Source organism: Salvelinus fontinalis, chromosome 27 (assembly GCF_029448725.1).
Source record: "Salvelinus fontinalis isolate EN_2023a chromosome 27, ASM2944872v1, whole genome shotgun sequence".
Lineage (NCBI taxonomy): Eukaryota > Metazoa > Chordata > Actinopteri > Salmoniformes > Salmonidae > Salvelinus > Salvelinus fontinalis.
Window position 1 is genome coordinate 10,602,534 of NC_074691.1, and position 16,496 is coordinate 10,619,029.

General features: G+C 42.9%; 1 protein-coding gene across 1 annotated transcript in view; it reads right to left on the reverse strand.

Moving 5' to 3' along the window:
• LOC129825012 (monocarboxylate transporter 10-like) overlaps positions 1-16,496 on the reverse strand; it is a 55,622-nt gene that overhangs the window by 6,033 nt on the left and 33,093 nt on the right. Inside the window, exons 2-3 of the mRNA XM_055884646.1 lie at positions 14,087-14,231; positions 12,392-12,821 (exon numbers count right to left, since the gene is read on the reverse strand). Of these exons, the coding sequence (XP_055740621.1) occupies positions 12,392-12,821; positions 14,087-14,231 (575 nt within the window). The remainder of the gene's footprint in view (positions 1-12,391; positions 12,822-14,086; positions 14,232-16,496) is intronic.

Sequence of the window (16,496 nt, forward strand, 5' to 3'; positions counted from 1 at the left end):
GGAGAAAACTGAGGATTGATCAACATTGTAGTTACTCTACAACACTAACCTAAATGACAGAGTGAAAAAGAAGGAAGACGGTTCAGAATACAAATAATCCAAAACGTATCCTGTCTTCAATAAGGCACTAAAGTAAAACTGCCTAAAATGTGGCAAAGAAATTAATTTTGTCCTGAATAAAAAGCGTTATGTTTGGGGCAAATCCAACATAACACATTACTGAGTACCACTCTTCAAATGTTCAAGCGTGGTGGCTGCGTCATGTTATGGGTATGCTTGTCATCGGCAAGGCTTAGCGAGTTTTTTTTTGTTGATCAAAAGAAAACGGAGAGCAAAATCCTAGAGGAAAACCTGGTTCAGTCTGCTTTCCAACAGACACTGGGAGTGTGGTGCCTGGGAAACAACCTCTCACTCAACGTCAACAAAACAAAGGAGATGATTGTGGACTTCAAGAAACAGCAGGGGGGGAGCACCCACCTATCTACATCAATGGGACCTCGGTGGAGAAGGTGAAAAGCTTCAAGATCCTTGGCGTACACGTCACTGACAAACTGAAATGGACCACCCACACAGACAGTGTGGTGAAGGCGCAACAGAGCCTCTTCAACCTCAGGAGGCTAAAGAAATTTGTCTTGTCACCTAAAACCCTCAAACTTCTACAGCTGCACAATTGAAAGCATCCTGTCGGGCTGTATAACCTCCTAGTAAGGCAACTGCACCGCCCGCAACAGCAAGGCTCTCCAGAGGGTGGTGCGGTCTGCCCAACGCATTACCGGGGGCAAACACCCACCCTCCAGGACACCTACAGCACCTGAAATCCAAAAAGATCATCAAGGACCTCTACCACCCTAGCCACTGCCTGTTCACCCTGCTATCATCCAGAAGGCGAGGTCAGTACAGTTGCATCAAAGCTGGGACCGAGAGATTGAAAAACAGCCATCACTAGCACAATAGAGGCTGCTGCCTATAAGCATTGACTAGAAATCCCTGGCCATTTTAAGGAATGGAACACTAGTCACTTTAATAATGTTTACATACAGTTGAAGTCAGAAGTTTACATACACTTTGGTTGGAGTCATTAAAACTCGTTTTTCAACCACTCCACACATTTCTTGTTAACAAACTATAGTTTTGGCAAGTTGGTTAGGACATCTACTTTGTGCATGACAAGTCATTTTTCCAACAATTATTTACAGACAGATTACTTCACTTAGAATTCACTGTATCACAATTCCAGTGGGTCAGAAGTTTACATACAATACACTAAGTTGACTGTGCCTTTAAACAGCTTGGAAAATTCCAGAAAATTGTCATGGCTTTAGAAGCTTCTGATAGGCTAATTGACATCATTTGAGTCAATTGGAGGTGTACCTGTGGATGTATTTCAAGGTCTATCTTCAAACTCAGTGCCTCTTTGCTTGTCATCATGGGACAATCAAAAGAAATCAGCCAAGACCTCAGAAAAAACATTGTAGACCTCCATAAGTCTGGTTCATCCTTGGGAGCAATTTCCAAACGACTGAAGGTGCCATCTGTACAAACAATAGTACGCAAGTATAAACACCATGGGACCACACAGCCGTCATACCGCTCAGGAAGGAGATGCCTTCTGTCTCCTAGAGATGAACATACTTTGCTGCGAAAAGTGCAAATTAATCCCAAAACAACAGCAAAGGACCTTGTGAAGATGCTGGAGGAAACAGGTACAAAAGTATCTATATCCACAGTAAAACGAGTCCTATACCGACATAACCTGAAAGGACGCTCAGCGAGGAAGAAGCCACTGCTCCAAAACTGCCATAAAAAAGCCAGACTACGGTTTGCAACTGCACATGGGGACAAAGATCGTACTTTTTGGAGAAATGTCCTCTGGTCTGATGAAACAAAAATAGAACTGTTTGGCCATAATGACCATCATTATGTTTGGAGGAAAAAGGGGGAGGTTTGCAAGCAGAAGAACACCATCCCCAACTGTGAAGCACGAGGGTGGCAGCATCATGTTGTGGGGGTGCTTTGCTGCAGGAGGGTCTGGTGCACTTCACAAAATAGATGGCATCACGAGGAAGGAACATTTTGTGGATATTTTATAGCAACATCTCAAGACATCAGTCAGGAAGTTAAAGCTTGGTCGCAAATGGGTCTTCCAAATGGACAATGACCCCAAGCATACTTCCAAAGTTGTGGCAAAATGGCTTAAGGACACCAAAGTCAAGGTATTGGAGTGGCCATCACAAAGCCCTGACCTCAATCCTATAGAAAATTTGTGGGCAGAACTGAAAAAGTGTGTGCAAGCAAGGAGGCCTAAAATCCTGACTCAGTTACACCCAACTTATTGTGGGAAGCTTGTGGAAGGCTACCCAAAACGTTTGATCCAAGTTAAACAATTTAAAGGCAATGCTACCAAATACTAATTGAGTGTATGTAAACTTCTGACCCACTGGGAATGTGATGAAAGTAATAAAAGCTGAAATACATAATTCTCTACTATTATTCTGACATTTCACATTCTTAAAATAAAGTGGTGATCCTAACTGACCTAAGACAGGGAATTTTTACGAGGATTAAATGTTAGGAATTGTGAAAAACTGAGTTTAAATGTATTTGGCTAAGGTGTATGTAAACTTCCGACATCAACTGTATCTGGCAATACTCATCTCATATGTATATACTGTATTTTATACTACTCTACGGTATCTTAGTCCTTTCCGCTCTGACATTGCTTGTCCATATGTATATAGTCTTAATTCATTCCTACTTAGATGTGTGTATTGGGTATATATAGTGTAATTTGTTAGATATTACTGCACTGTCGGAGCTAGAAGCACAAGCATTTCGCTACACCCGCAATAACATCTGCTAATCACATGTACGTGACCAATAAAATTTGATTCACCAAATTCAGCAGGACGATAACCTACAACACAATGTCAAATATACACTGTAGTTGCTTACCAAGACGACATTGAGTGGTGTAGTTAGTTTTGACTTAAATTGGCTTGAAAATCTGTGGCAAGACTTAAATGGCTGTCTAGCAGTGATCAACAACTAACTTGACAGAGCTTGAAGATTATTTTTAAAGAATATTGTACAATCCAGGTGTGGAAAGCTCTTATAGAGACTTACCCAGAAAGACTAACAGCTGTAATTGCTGCCAAAGGTGATTCTAACTTGTATTGACTCAGGGGAATACTTATGTAAATGAGATATGTAAGATTACATTTCTAATAACATGTTTTCACTTTGTTATTATGGGGTATTAATGTGCAGATGGCTGAGAACAAAATCTATTAAATCAATTTAAAATTCAGGCTGTAACAACAAAATGTGGAATAAGAAATATGAATGTTTTTTGAAGGCACTAAGTATTCACACCCCTGAGTGAATGCTTGTAGAAGCACCTTTGGCAGCAATTACAGCTTTGAGTCTTCCATCTCAGCCAAGGAACTCTGTATTTCGGTCAGAGTGGTCACTGGGTTCTTAGTAACCTCCCTGACCAAGGTCCTTCTTGTCCGGTTGCTCAGTTTGGTCGGACGGGGCTGCCAGCTCTAGGCAGTTCCATCTTTTTTTCCATTTCCCAATGATAGAGACCACTGTGCTCTTGGAAACTTTCAACACTCTAGAAAAAGTTTAATACCCTTCCCCAGATATATGCTTTAAATCACAATTCTCTCGGAGATCTACGGTCAGTTCCTTGGACTTCATGGTATAGTTTTTGCTCTGACATGCACTTCTGTGATATTTAATGGCAGTTGGCATCCAATATGTTGCATTACTGCCTCCAACTGAACTATAGTATAACTATATTACACTTTATGATACAAAATGAGAAAGGGGAACCGGGAAAATAAAGAAATAAAATACATTTTAATTACCCTACCAACTAACCCTATACTCGAAACCTATCACCTTGTGGCCTCCCGAGTGGCGCAGTGATCTAAGGCACTGCATCGCAGTGCTTGAGGCGTCACTAAAGACCCGGGTTTGATCCCGGGCTATGTCATAACCGGCCGTGACCGGGAGTCTCATAGGGCGGTGCATAATTGGCCCGGTGTGGTCAGGGTTTGGAGAGGGTTTGGTGGCGAGGGCTTTACTTGGCTCATCGCACTGTAGTTACTCCTTGTGACGGGCCGGGCGCCTGCAAGCTGACTTCGGTCGTCAGTTGAGCGGTGTTTCCTCCGACACATTGCAGCTGGCTTCCGGGTTAAGCGGGCAGGTATTAAGGAGCACAGTTTGGCAGGTCATGTTTCAGAGGATGAGACAATGAGATGAGATGCACCTGACCTGACCTCAATTTGGAGTGTCATAGCAAATGAGGTGGGAATACTTATGTAAGTGAGATATTTCTGTATTTCATTTTCAAAAACAATGTGCTAACATTTCTAAAAACATGTTTTCACTGTTGTTATGGGGTTGTGTGTGTGTAGATGGTGAGAGAAAAATATATATTTAATACATTTTGAATTCAGGCTGTAACAACAAAATGTGCAATAAGTCAAGGAGTATGAATACATTGTGAAGGCATTGTATCCCTATATAATATTCATAGCAGCCGCTGCAACTCCTTCTGCTCAATTCACAGGCAAAGCGAAAGCACCATCGCAACTATTGTGGGCTGCATAGTTGCGGTCGTAGTGTATCGAGGCATGTGAAATGCGGCCCAGATGTCGATTCCAGGCCTCTGCCGGTCCCTCCTACACGGGAGCACCAATCGGTGTGCCCCAGAGCTGGGGAGGTTGCCTGGGAGGCCCGGCCTGGTACCTGGAGCCCTGCCAGTAGCTGCAGCCTCCAAGGACACCAACACCACATCCAGACCCCTTCCTGCTGCTGCGTCCCAGTCAAAGAGCCTCTATTCCACCTTCAGTCTGGTTTCACGAGGCTATAGTACTACAGCCCACAGACAACATTCCTCCAGTCCACAGGGTGTCCCACTCCCTGCTGGCTCAGACGCCAGGCCTGCTGTGCTTGGCCATTATACTACCCAGCAACACCTGGCCCTTAAATACTGCTAGGGCACCTGCTCTCAGGCTCACTTGCCCTTTTCTTACTGGCCAGTGGGCATCATCCCTCCCTATCAAGCACATAACCTTGGGGGATGTTGACTCTTCCAAATGCCACCCTATTCCCTATGTAGTGCAATACTTTGACTAGAGCACTAGGGGACCCTGGTAGTGAATATATAGGGGATAGGCTGGCATTTGGGCCGTGTCCCCGTCTGTGATCGCGTATTCTAGAATTGTGGCCTAGCCACGTGACCTAATGCTTACTGACTTCCCACCCGCCAGGTGTCCCTGTCCGGAGCATGGAACATCCCACCCTCCTTAAATAAACACCCACACTGACCAGCCAACAATACACAACCGAGGCACACAAACAACAGCATCAGTGCATGCTGACGCACGTCACGCGCTCTCGCACGCACATTGCACAGACAAACCAACAACACAACCGTCATCCTCGATGACAGACACACACACACACCCCCCCAAGACACATATACACACACACACACACACACACACACACACACACACACACACACACACACACACACACACACACCAAGACACATACACACTGCTTGTTAAACTAATTCCATCTGCAGCTCAGCCACTATTTTACATTTACATTTGTCATTTAGCAGACGCTCTTATCCAGACCGACTTGCAGGAGCAATTGGGCCCTTGAGCAAGGTATTTAACCCCTAACGCTCTTAACCATTAGGCTACTTGCCGCCCTCTCCAAAAGCTTTATTAGAAACCTTTCCAGGACATAACACCCTCCCTCCAGGACACAGCAACTGGTGACAAATGAGTTTGTTGTTGTCAAAGTGGTGGCAGTTAGTCACTGTCACTGGTGAGTTTAACACAGTGGTGCAAAACCAACATCAAAGTAAATGCTGAATAAACTTTCTAATTTGATAAACAGGTTTCATGATTGAATGTAATTAGGAAGCACTGAGAAAGCTAGCCTGCGCTGCCTCTGGTAGGCTACCTTAACACAATCCATGCACTGACTGGATCTGCTACCGCCTGCCCCGTTTTTGCACACCAATGCCATCCAGACTTCACACATATCCTGCAAAACATACAGTTCAACTTGTCCTTGGCAATGTCTTTCCCTTTAATCAGACCTCTAGGAACACAGTCGTACGTGGTGAAATACGCTATCTAATTCTCCAATATGTGAAATACCTGGAATAGTGTGAGAGGGAAAGCTTTTTCAGGACTTTAGACTCCCAGTCTTCAGCTGATTGGGGAGGGACTTGGCTACGGATGAGGGGGAATAGGCACACACACACACACACGGACTGTGGCACTAAAGGGCTGGACTCAGCACTTTGACCAGAGCAGAGGAGCTGAGGGAAAACAGAATAGCTCAAATATCCCACTAGGATTAGCAGCTCTGTTAGTCCCTGCACACTTCGAGGTGAGCACTCCCTTCCTGAAAGGTTAAACAATCCAGCCTTTCATCCCTGGGTTCCCCTGTCTTCCTGATGATATAGAAGCTTCGGGCTGGGCCCAGGGATGGGGCTAGGGCTGGACACTGACAGGGCCCAGCGGTGGCCCAGCCTGGGTAGCAGACACTACAGTGTTAGGAGAACACGGAGGGCTGTCCCCAGAAGAAAGTGACCTCCCTCCAATAACAAAGTAATCTCCTCCAAATAAACAATGACCTACTGAGCCCCAGGACAGATCTCTCCCCTCCGGCTCTCCACAGAAGATGTTTTCCATCCTATAAATGGTATGCAATACTGGAATAATAAGATCTGTGTTTATGTAACCTCACCAAACCTCCCAGACATATTTACGGACTCTCCACAGACCACACTACTAAAGCATGTACCGTATGTATAGTAGGGGATTGAATAACTGCTGTGAAATACTTTAACTGGTATGCATCCAAACAATACCACACACACCTTATTATATAGATCGAATTATCCTCCGTTTGGACGCCCTGAGTTCTACAGAGTCTCATGCTCTTCAGACCAGGGATAACTATAGTTTTAACTAGGCTTTGCAGAAAGTAAAACATTTTCCAAGGAAACAAAGTTACTTTGGAGGTGACTACAACTATTTGAATACAGATCCCCAAAAAGGACTACTTTTCAAAACTATTTGAATACAGATCTCAGGAAGTGACTACTTTTCTGAAACTATTGGACTGGTTGCCTTCAACTAATGGCAGTGCTGTATCTGGAACTGCAGGTTGAGCACACACAATTCATTTCTATCTGAACATTCTGTAAAAAGGCCATTCTCCTGAATGTCCATCGCCCCAGGTGTACATCAATCAAGTCAAACCAATTAACTAATGCTATTTTGTACAGATATTATAAATAAGTTGACTAAACGACTTTGACTCTTTCAAGATGCCACTGAAAAAAGGTTTAAAAGCTGCAATTCATTTAAGAATACTTGAAAATACTGCAGAGTAATTCAAAGCCCATTGCAAACAGGAAGTTGGATGCTAAGCAAAAACAACTTTGAACCTCTTTGTCCATCTGAGGGAAAGTGCTCTTATTTTAAAAACACATTATACCTGGGGTAGCCGGCTAGATTCAGCCGCGGGACGATTTTTGTCAGAGTGGATGGTGGTGGTGGTGGGGGGGGTGGGGGGGGTCGGAACATAATAATAATAATTTGTACACTGCAAATTGATCCCAAATAAGCACAAAAATAGATTGTATTTGAAAATAACAATAATTTCATATCTTTAATTACACTGAGACACGTTTACACATTTTTTTGTTCGTGGGAATACTTGGGAACAGATTTCCTAAATAGATTTTTAGCTGAACTTCTGGTGATTTTACAGTCGTCACCTGTTGCCGACCCCTGCACTATACCATCTTTAAAAAAGGGACAGTTTACTCAGAATATAAACAAACATGATTTTTTCCAGCTACCTTGACTGGAGTTGATTTAAGAAGGCAGTTTTGGGATATTTCCTTGACACTTAATAGCCATATTTTGTTGATGTTAGCATTTTCAGTTCTTGTGCCGGTGTATTACAACTGTAATTACTTGGAGCAACATTTCATTAGCATGTTGTTACATAATACTTTGGTAATTTCATTTTAACTCCATAGCAATGAGTTGAGAGTTTTTGTAACTACTGTAAAGTGACTGTTCCTTATTCCACTTACATAATAATTCAATTAGATTGTAATTATGAAGCAATTTCTAACGTCCTAGTAACAATAATGTTGCTGTTGTCCCAATACATGTCAAGCGTTACTGTATTACCTCACTCATTATGAAAATATATTTGTTAGTTCATTTTGAAGCTGCAAAAATGGTCTACTCTAATGTTGAGGTGATTCCATGTCCCTCACGTATTTAATTCTAGACTATAAGCTATATTAAGATCCATATCCAAGAGCCTTCCAAAATGTGCTTATGATCATATATTTAGAAGGATTCAACTAACTATTGTAGTTTTTGGTTATTAAATATTTGGTAGCCATCAAATACAAATATTTTTTCAAGAAGGCATATATTCAAATACCGTCAAACAGTATTTGGTTGTATGAGAGGTATTCAAAATACTTTCAAATATTATTTGTTTTTCTGAGACCTGTATTTGAATATCAAAGAAAATAGTTGCCTTTTAGTTGAAACTCTATATTCAACCTTGAGTATTTAAAACGTTGGTATTTTCAAATAAAACTACAAACTTCAACTATCTTCCAGTCAAGGTCTGAAGCACTTTAGTTTTGCTTTCCAGACTCATGTCATACAGTGACTGTGGGAAGAGACTACAGGCACTGTCTTTGGGATAATGTGTACAGTAAAATACAAGACTGACCAGTATTCTATCTATCTAGGACTGTTATGGCACCACAGATTAACAGTCCAGTATATGATGTGTAAGCAGTGCTTGTATTTTATATCTTTGTACCATTTGAAGACAAACATTTAACATAAGCTGACAGAAAAAAACACTGATGTGTGTGTCTAAGCCTGACAAGCCTATATCATAGCAGCATTTCAAATTTTGACATGCAGCGTACAAAATTAGTTGCTTTATGACTAAACGCTTACAATACGGTACTCCGTTGAACTGAGCAGCAACAGGCCAAAGGTCAGGAGAGATGTTTAAAAACAACTCTCACGGCCATAGGAAGGAAGGAAACAAAAAAACTCCAGCTCAAAAACAGTGACACAGGTCCTTGAGGCCATACAAAGACATTATGCCACAGGCATAGCTGAGGTGTAGGCTTCCCCTCTCCTGACCTTCCACACTTGATAATGTGCGTTTTTGTATTTGTGCTTGTGAAGCTCGAGATCAGGGGTCTCCAAACTTTTCCAGCACGAGAGCTACTTTAAAAAATAATGAAACACGTCGCAAGCTACTCATTTATTTTATAGCCTTTGAATAGGCACATTGTTCTCTTCTCCCATACCCTGCAGCTCTTCCCCGGGTCCTGGGTGTGCAATAGATGTGTTTTCTGTCTATATACCTGGTAAATAATAGTAAACAGTATTTGACCTGACAGGCCCCAGTAAAATTATCTTAAGTATTTTCCAGAATTCAGTTCTCGGTTTTATTTTTCCTGGGTTGGGATTTTTTTCCTTCAGTTTTTTACTCTCAATATTAGATTTATTAATAGAGAAACAAGGAAAATGGATGTTCTGAGTCCATGTCAATACTTAAATCACATCAGTAAACGTGTTTCAATTGTGGGCGTAGCTATATTGCTGGGGATCAGACATGTCCTGTGCGAGTGAGGCAGGTTGAAGTTCCCAGTGTGAGAGCAGTGCAGAAAGTGTCATATGCTGAGGCAGTGACGAAAGTAAAGGATGGTGGGCAAAGGGTGAGGGAGCCTGAGAGGATCCCTGTGAGTAGTCGGCCATTACAGAGTGATCCCAACAGTTTGTGCTTTAGGGAGGTTGGCTTCTTGGCATTTATAGCTATGGTCATTAATTGTAACACACAGATGGAAAGGAAATCCCAGATTATTTAATTGGTAGTAACAGCAACAGAGATTTCAGTGCAGAAGAACTACAGGAAGCTTTGAGAGAAGGGTTCCAGCCTCCCAGATCAACGGCCTGGTGTAGGATCTGTTGGGGTCAAAGTAGTGGGAAGGGGTAGTGGGGTGTGTTGTATTCAGACGCCTTAACTTTTCCCACATTTTATTACGTTACAGCCCTATTCTAAAATGGATGAAAAAAAAAAAAAAAACTCAATCTACACATAATACCCCATAATGACAAAGCAAAAACAGGTTATTAGAAATGTTTGCAAAAAAAATAACAAATAAAAATACCTTATTTACCTAAGCATTTAGACCCTTTGCGATGACTCGAAATTGAGCTTAGGTGGATCCTTTCCATTGATCATCCTTGAGATGTTTCTACAATTAGGAGTCCACCTGTGGTAAATTCAAATGATTGGACATGATTTGGAGAGGCACACAACTGTCTATATAAGGTCCCACAGTTGACAGTGCATGTCAGATATAACACTAAGCCATGAGGTCGAAGGAATTGTCCGTAGAGCGCAGAGAGGATTGTGTCCCCAAGAACTCAATCGTTCTTAAGTGGATGAAGTTTGGAACCACCAAGACTCTTCCTAGAGCTGGCCGCCCGGCCAAACTGAGCAATCGAGGGAGAAAAGCCTTGGTCAGGGAGGTGAACAAGAACCCAATGGTCAGTCTGACAGAGCTCCAGAGTTCCTTTGTGGAGATGGGAGAACCTTCCAGAAGGACAACCATCTCTGCAGCACTCCACCAATCAGGACTTTATGGGAGAGTGGCCAGACGGAAGCAACATGACAGCCCGCATGGAGTTTGCCAAAAAGCACGTAAAGGACTTTCAGACCATGAGAAACAAGATTCTCTGGTCTGATGAAACCAAGATTTAACTATTTGGCCTGAATGCCAAGCGTCATGTCTGTAGGAAACATGGCACCATCCCTACGGTGAAGCATGGTGGCAAGCATCAATGCTGTGGGAATGTTATTCAGCAACAGGGACTGGGAGACTAGTCAGGATCGAGGCAAAGATGAACAGAGCAAAGTACAGAGAGATCTTTGATGAAAACCTGCTCCAGAGCACTCAGGACCTCAGACTGTGTGAAGGTTCACCTAACAGGACAACGACCCTAACCACACAGCCAAGACAATGCAGGAGTGGCTTCGGGACAAGTCTCTGAATGTCCTTCAGTGGGCCAGGTGAGGCCCGGACTTGAATCCAATCGAACATCTCTGGAGAGACCTGAAAATAGCTGTGCAGCGACACTCCCCATCCAACCTGACAGAGCCTGAGGGGATCTGCAGAGAAAAATGGGAGAAACTCCCCAAATACAGGTGTGCCAAGCTTGTAGCATCATACCCAAGAAGACTTGATGCTGTAATAGCTGGCAAAGGTGCTTAAACAAAGTACTGAGTAAAGGGTCTGAATACTTACGTAAATGTGATATGTAAACTTTTTATATATTTGCAAAAATGTCTAAAAACCTGTTTTCGCTTTGTCATTATGGGGTATTGTGTGTTTACTGAGGGAAGAAAACAACACTTTTAAACCACTTTAGAATAAGGCTGTAACATAAAATGTGGAAAAAGTCAAGTGGTCTGAAAACTTTCCGAATGCACTGTATATAGGGCTAGACATATAGGGCTAAAATTTCCTTTTTCACATTTCCCTTTTTTTGTGAGCAAATGTGAAAGAAGATGATGGCCTAGCGATGTTTCTGCTGTTAGGACTACTTCTGCAGCACATCATGGCACTGTTTGTAGAAAAATGGCCACCCAATTGATACAAATAAATCATGATTTATAGTTCAGTCAGGTAAGCCTACTTTGACGTTTACATTCAATTGTAAAGGTTTTTGGGGAAAGTCTTTCCGTCTACCCACAAGACGTTATCATTAGCGTCGCTAACTGGCAACATACGGCGTCATAAACAAATGTGTGCACCAAACCGACAGAGGCAACATTGATGGAAATGTATTGGCAGATGTTGTGTTACATTTGGCATTTTAAGCCAAATGTGGTTAACTAGGGGTAGGATAATGGTTTTTTACAGTTTGGGATGGAACAAATGAGAACAAAAATTCATGTACTTTCAGAATTGCTTGGCGAGCTACTCATAGGTGGGCAGCAAGCTATTGGCAGAGATCCCTGCTCTAGATCTACTAACCAATAACCCCTGGCTATTACTGTCAACTGAGTTACCCAGAGCCAATGTCCAAAACACACCATGAGAGAAATAGAGAATATGATGGACAGTGGACACGAAATCAACCCCACATGTTCCACACTGCCACGTTTCTATGCTGCGTTTCTACTTCGGTAATTTTTTTGCCACATGTCAGTAACCTTTAACACAGCGGAAAACACACATACACACCAATAGTACACATCACCACTGAAAAACACAACTCACCAGGTGAACGTAAGGCACAAAGTATCCGTAGAGAGCTGCCGGGATGCCGAAGGCCCAGATCCGGTAGCCCAGAGACTTCCAGATGTTGACGTTGAACACCTTACTCATGGGCGGGCAGCGGCTGCCTGGCTTGTTGCTGCTGACAGGCTTGGGCAGCAGGGGAGTGTAGGTTAACCCAGCCAGCATGAGGATGAACATGAGGATGCTGAGGACCCTCATTGTGTTCTGCAGGCCCACCTTCTCCAGCAGGCCAGACAGGAGGAAGGGCAGGGTGACGGTGAAGGCAGAGCTGCCAGCCGTCACGATGCCGTTGACCAGGCCCAGGCGCTTCTTGAAGTAGTGTCCCAGGATCACCAGGCTGGGCTGGTAGGCGAAGGAGCAGCCGGTGGCGAACACGATGCCGTAGGTGAAGTACATGGGACCCAGGGACCTGTGGGTTCAGAGAGTAGAAGAGAGACAGGATAGGATGAGAGTTCCCCACAGTCATGTTTATACCTGCTTAAAATTTCACACACAGAAAAAAAAACAAGCTCTATGAACTTGACTCAGAGGTTCTAGCAAAACAAGTTCTCAAGTCTGACTTGAACCAAACACCAGGGTGAAGATAATTGAGCTGCTGTGAACTTGCTAGCCTGGTCCAACTTCCAACACCTGGAGGGTATCAGTTACAGCCTCACTCCCAGGGTGTGTACACTCACTATGCTGACAGTGTTTGTTTACTTCCCAGTCCTCGTTTTTTTTTTTTTTTTACCTTTATTTAACTATGCAAGTCAGTTAAAAACAAATTCTTATTTACAATGATGGCCTAGGAACAGTGGGTTAACTACCTTGTTCAGGGGCAGAACGACATATTTACTACACCTTGTCAGCTCAGGGAGTCGCTCTAGCAACCTTTCGGTTACTGGCCCAAAGCTCTAACCAGGGTTACCGTTAGCACATCACTAATCCTGGATAAATAGATCCGTGAGAGAGGTCAGGGGTGAGTTGGAGCTGCTTCCAGGACAGGGCTAATGACAGGTCTCTCAGAGTGCTACGATCACCAAGACAAGAGCGCTAATGTTTACTCACTTGTCACGCCACTGCAGGGCTAACCCTAGATAAAACGCAGCTGTGGTATTCATTTATTGCATTTAACAATACTTTCACTGTACTTCTACTTTGACCCAGTGATATGTCACCTGCAGTAGTGTTCCCTTAATTTAGTAAACAGATAATGGGTTTTGAAAAAGCTAGAGATATTTTGAGTGACAAAAATAACAATTTAAAGACCACCCAGAGAACAGATCCAGAGAGGGTTGTCTAGGTGTTATTCAAAGTCAGGCAATAGCCTTACCGACTGACACGGAGCCAACTACTATTATTGTAGTAGTAGTGTATGTATGCATGTACGTAGATTAAAAGGGTTGAGAGTTTGGTATTGTGCCATCTCGTGAGATGCCTAGAAAGAGAGGACCTGAGAGCAGGCTGAGCTCCTGTACATTCTTTATCACACACACACACACACACACACACACACACACACACACACACACACACACACACACACACACACACACACACACACACACACACACACACACACACACACACACACACACACACACACAAAAAGTCCCTGGCACACCAACACCTGACAGCGTTTAGACCCAACACATCAGAATGGTTGTTGAGGAGGGTAGCTATACAAGTACTGACGTGACGAAGGAGCTAGCCAGCAGTCCCACCAGGCCCACGGCTGCTCCGCCCACGGCTGTCACCCTGCAGCCCAGCAAGTCTGTGAAGACGCTGACGATGGGAGAACAGAAGAAGATCATCCCCATGGAGAGGGAGCCCACCCAAGCTGCAGGACAGAGAGAGATATGAGGGTTAGGCTACGTGTTACATTACAGTATCTGAACAATAACGGCAGTATTTAACTGTTCACACAGGCTTTGTTGTTACATGGGAAATGTTGCTGGAGTGTGAGGTGAAGCGATGCACTCTTCTGGCTGCCCCGCTAAACAAACGTTTTAAAAGTCAGGTTTTACGAATTACTATGAACAATGCATGGCAACAAAGAAAAGAGGTGAGTAAGTAAAACCTTCCTCCATATTGGTTCATGTTAAGCCTATAGGCTTATGTACACATACGAGTACCAGTCAAAAGTTTGGACACCTACTCATTCAAGGGTTTTCCCTTTATTTTTTACTATTTTCTACATTGTAGAATAATAGTAAAGACAACAAAACTATGTAATAACACATATGGAATCATGTAGTTACCAAAAAAAAAAAATATCTAAATATATTTTATATTTGAGATTCTCTAAAGTAGCCACCCTTTGCCTTGATGACAGCTTTGCACACTCTTGGCATTCTCTCAACCAGCTTCATGAGGTAGTCACCTGGAATGCATTTAAATGAACAGGTGTGCCTTGTTAAAAGTTCATTTGTAGAATTTATTTCCTTCTTAATGCTTTTGAGCCAATCAGTTGTGTTGTGACAAGGTAGTGGTGGTATACAGAAGATAACCCTATTTGGTAAAAAAAACAAGTCCATATTATGGCAAGAACAGCTCAAATGAGCAAAAAAAACGACAGTCCATTATTACTTTGAGACATGAATGTCAGTCAATACAGAAAATGTCAAGAACTAGTAAAGTTTCTTCAAGTGCAGTTGCAAAAACAAATCAGGCACTATGATGAAACAGGCTCTCATGAGGACCACCACAGGACAGGAAGACCCAGAGTTACCTCTGCTGCACAGGATAAGTTCATTCGAGTTGCCGGCCTCAGAAACTGCAGCCCAAATAAATGCTTCAGAGTTCAAGTAACAGACACATCTCAACATCAACTGTTCAGAGGAGACTGCGTGAATCAGGCCTTCATGGTCGAATTGCTGCAAAGAAACAACTACTCAAAGACACCAATAAGAAGAAGAGACTTGCTTGGGCCAAGAAACATGAGCAATGGACATTAGACCAGTGGAAATCTGTCCTTTGGTCTGAGGAGTCATGTCTTTGTGAGATGCAGAGAAGATGAATGGATGATCTCTGCATGTGTGGTTCCCACAATGAAGTATGGAGGTGGTGTGATGGTGCTTTGTTGGTGACACTGTCTGTGATTTATTTAGAATTTAAGGCACACTTAACCAGCATGGCTACCACAGAATTCTGCAGATATACGCCATCCCATTTGGTTTGCGCTTATTGGGACTATCATTTGTTTTTCAACAGGACAATGACCCAAAACACCTCCAGGCTGTGTAAGGGCTATTTGACGAAGGAGAGTGATGGAGTGCTGCATTAGATGACCTGACCTCCACAATCACATGACCTCAACCCAATCGAGATGGTTTGGGATGAGTTGGACCGTAGAGTGAAGGAAAAGCAGCCAACAAGTGCTCAGCTTATGTAGGAACTCCTTCAAGACTGTTGGAAAAGCATTCCAGGTGAAACTGGTTGAGAGAATGCCAAGAGTGTGCAAAGCTGTCATGAAGGCAACGGGTGGCTACTTTGAAGAATCCAACATACATTTTGATTTGTTTAACACTTTTTTGGTTACGTACATGATTCCATATGTGATATTTCATAGTTTTGATGTCTTCACTATTATTCTACAGAGAGGAAAAGAGTACATAAAGAAAAACCCTTGAATGAGTAGGTGTGTCCAAACTTTGGACTGGTACTGTACATTCAATAGTTTTCTGCATTACGCTTCATTTCTGGGTTAATTAGTTAAATGCTCAGAGGACAAAAAGAGACACTTATCTAAACAAACACATCCTCTGGTTTAAACCAGAGTATATGTTTGGGCTCCCGAGTGGCGCAGCGGTCTAAGGCAATGCATCTCAGTGCTAGAGGCGTCACTACAGACCTTGGTTCGATTCCAGGCTGTATCACTACCGGCCGTGATTGGGAGTCCCACTGGGCCAGTGTCAACCGGGTTAGGGTTTGACCGTCATTGTAAATAAGAATTTGTTCTTAACTGACTTGCCTAGTTAAAGAAAAGGTTAAAAGTAAAATAAACTTAGACTGATCCTATGGAATACGCCATGTTAATCTACACACGACAGTCCTAAAAGACGAGGTTGAGTGACCTTAATATCTGAATCCTAACCAACGTATT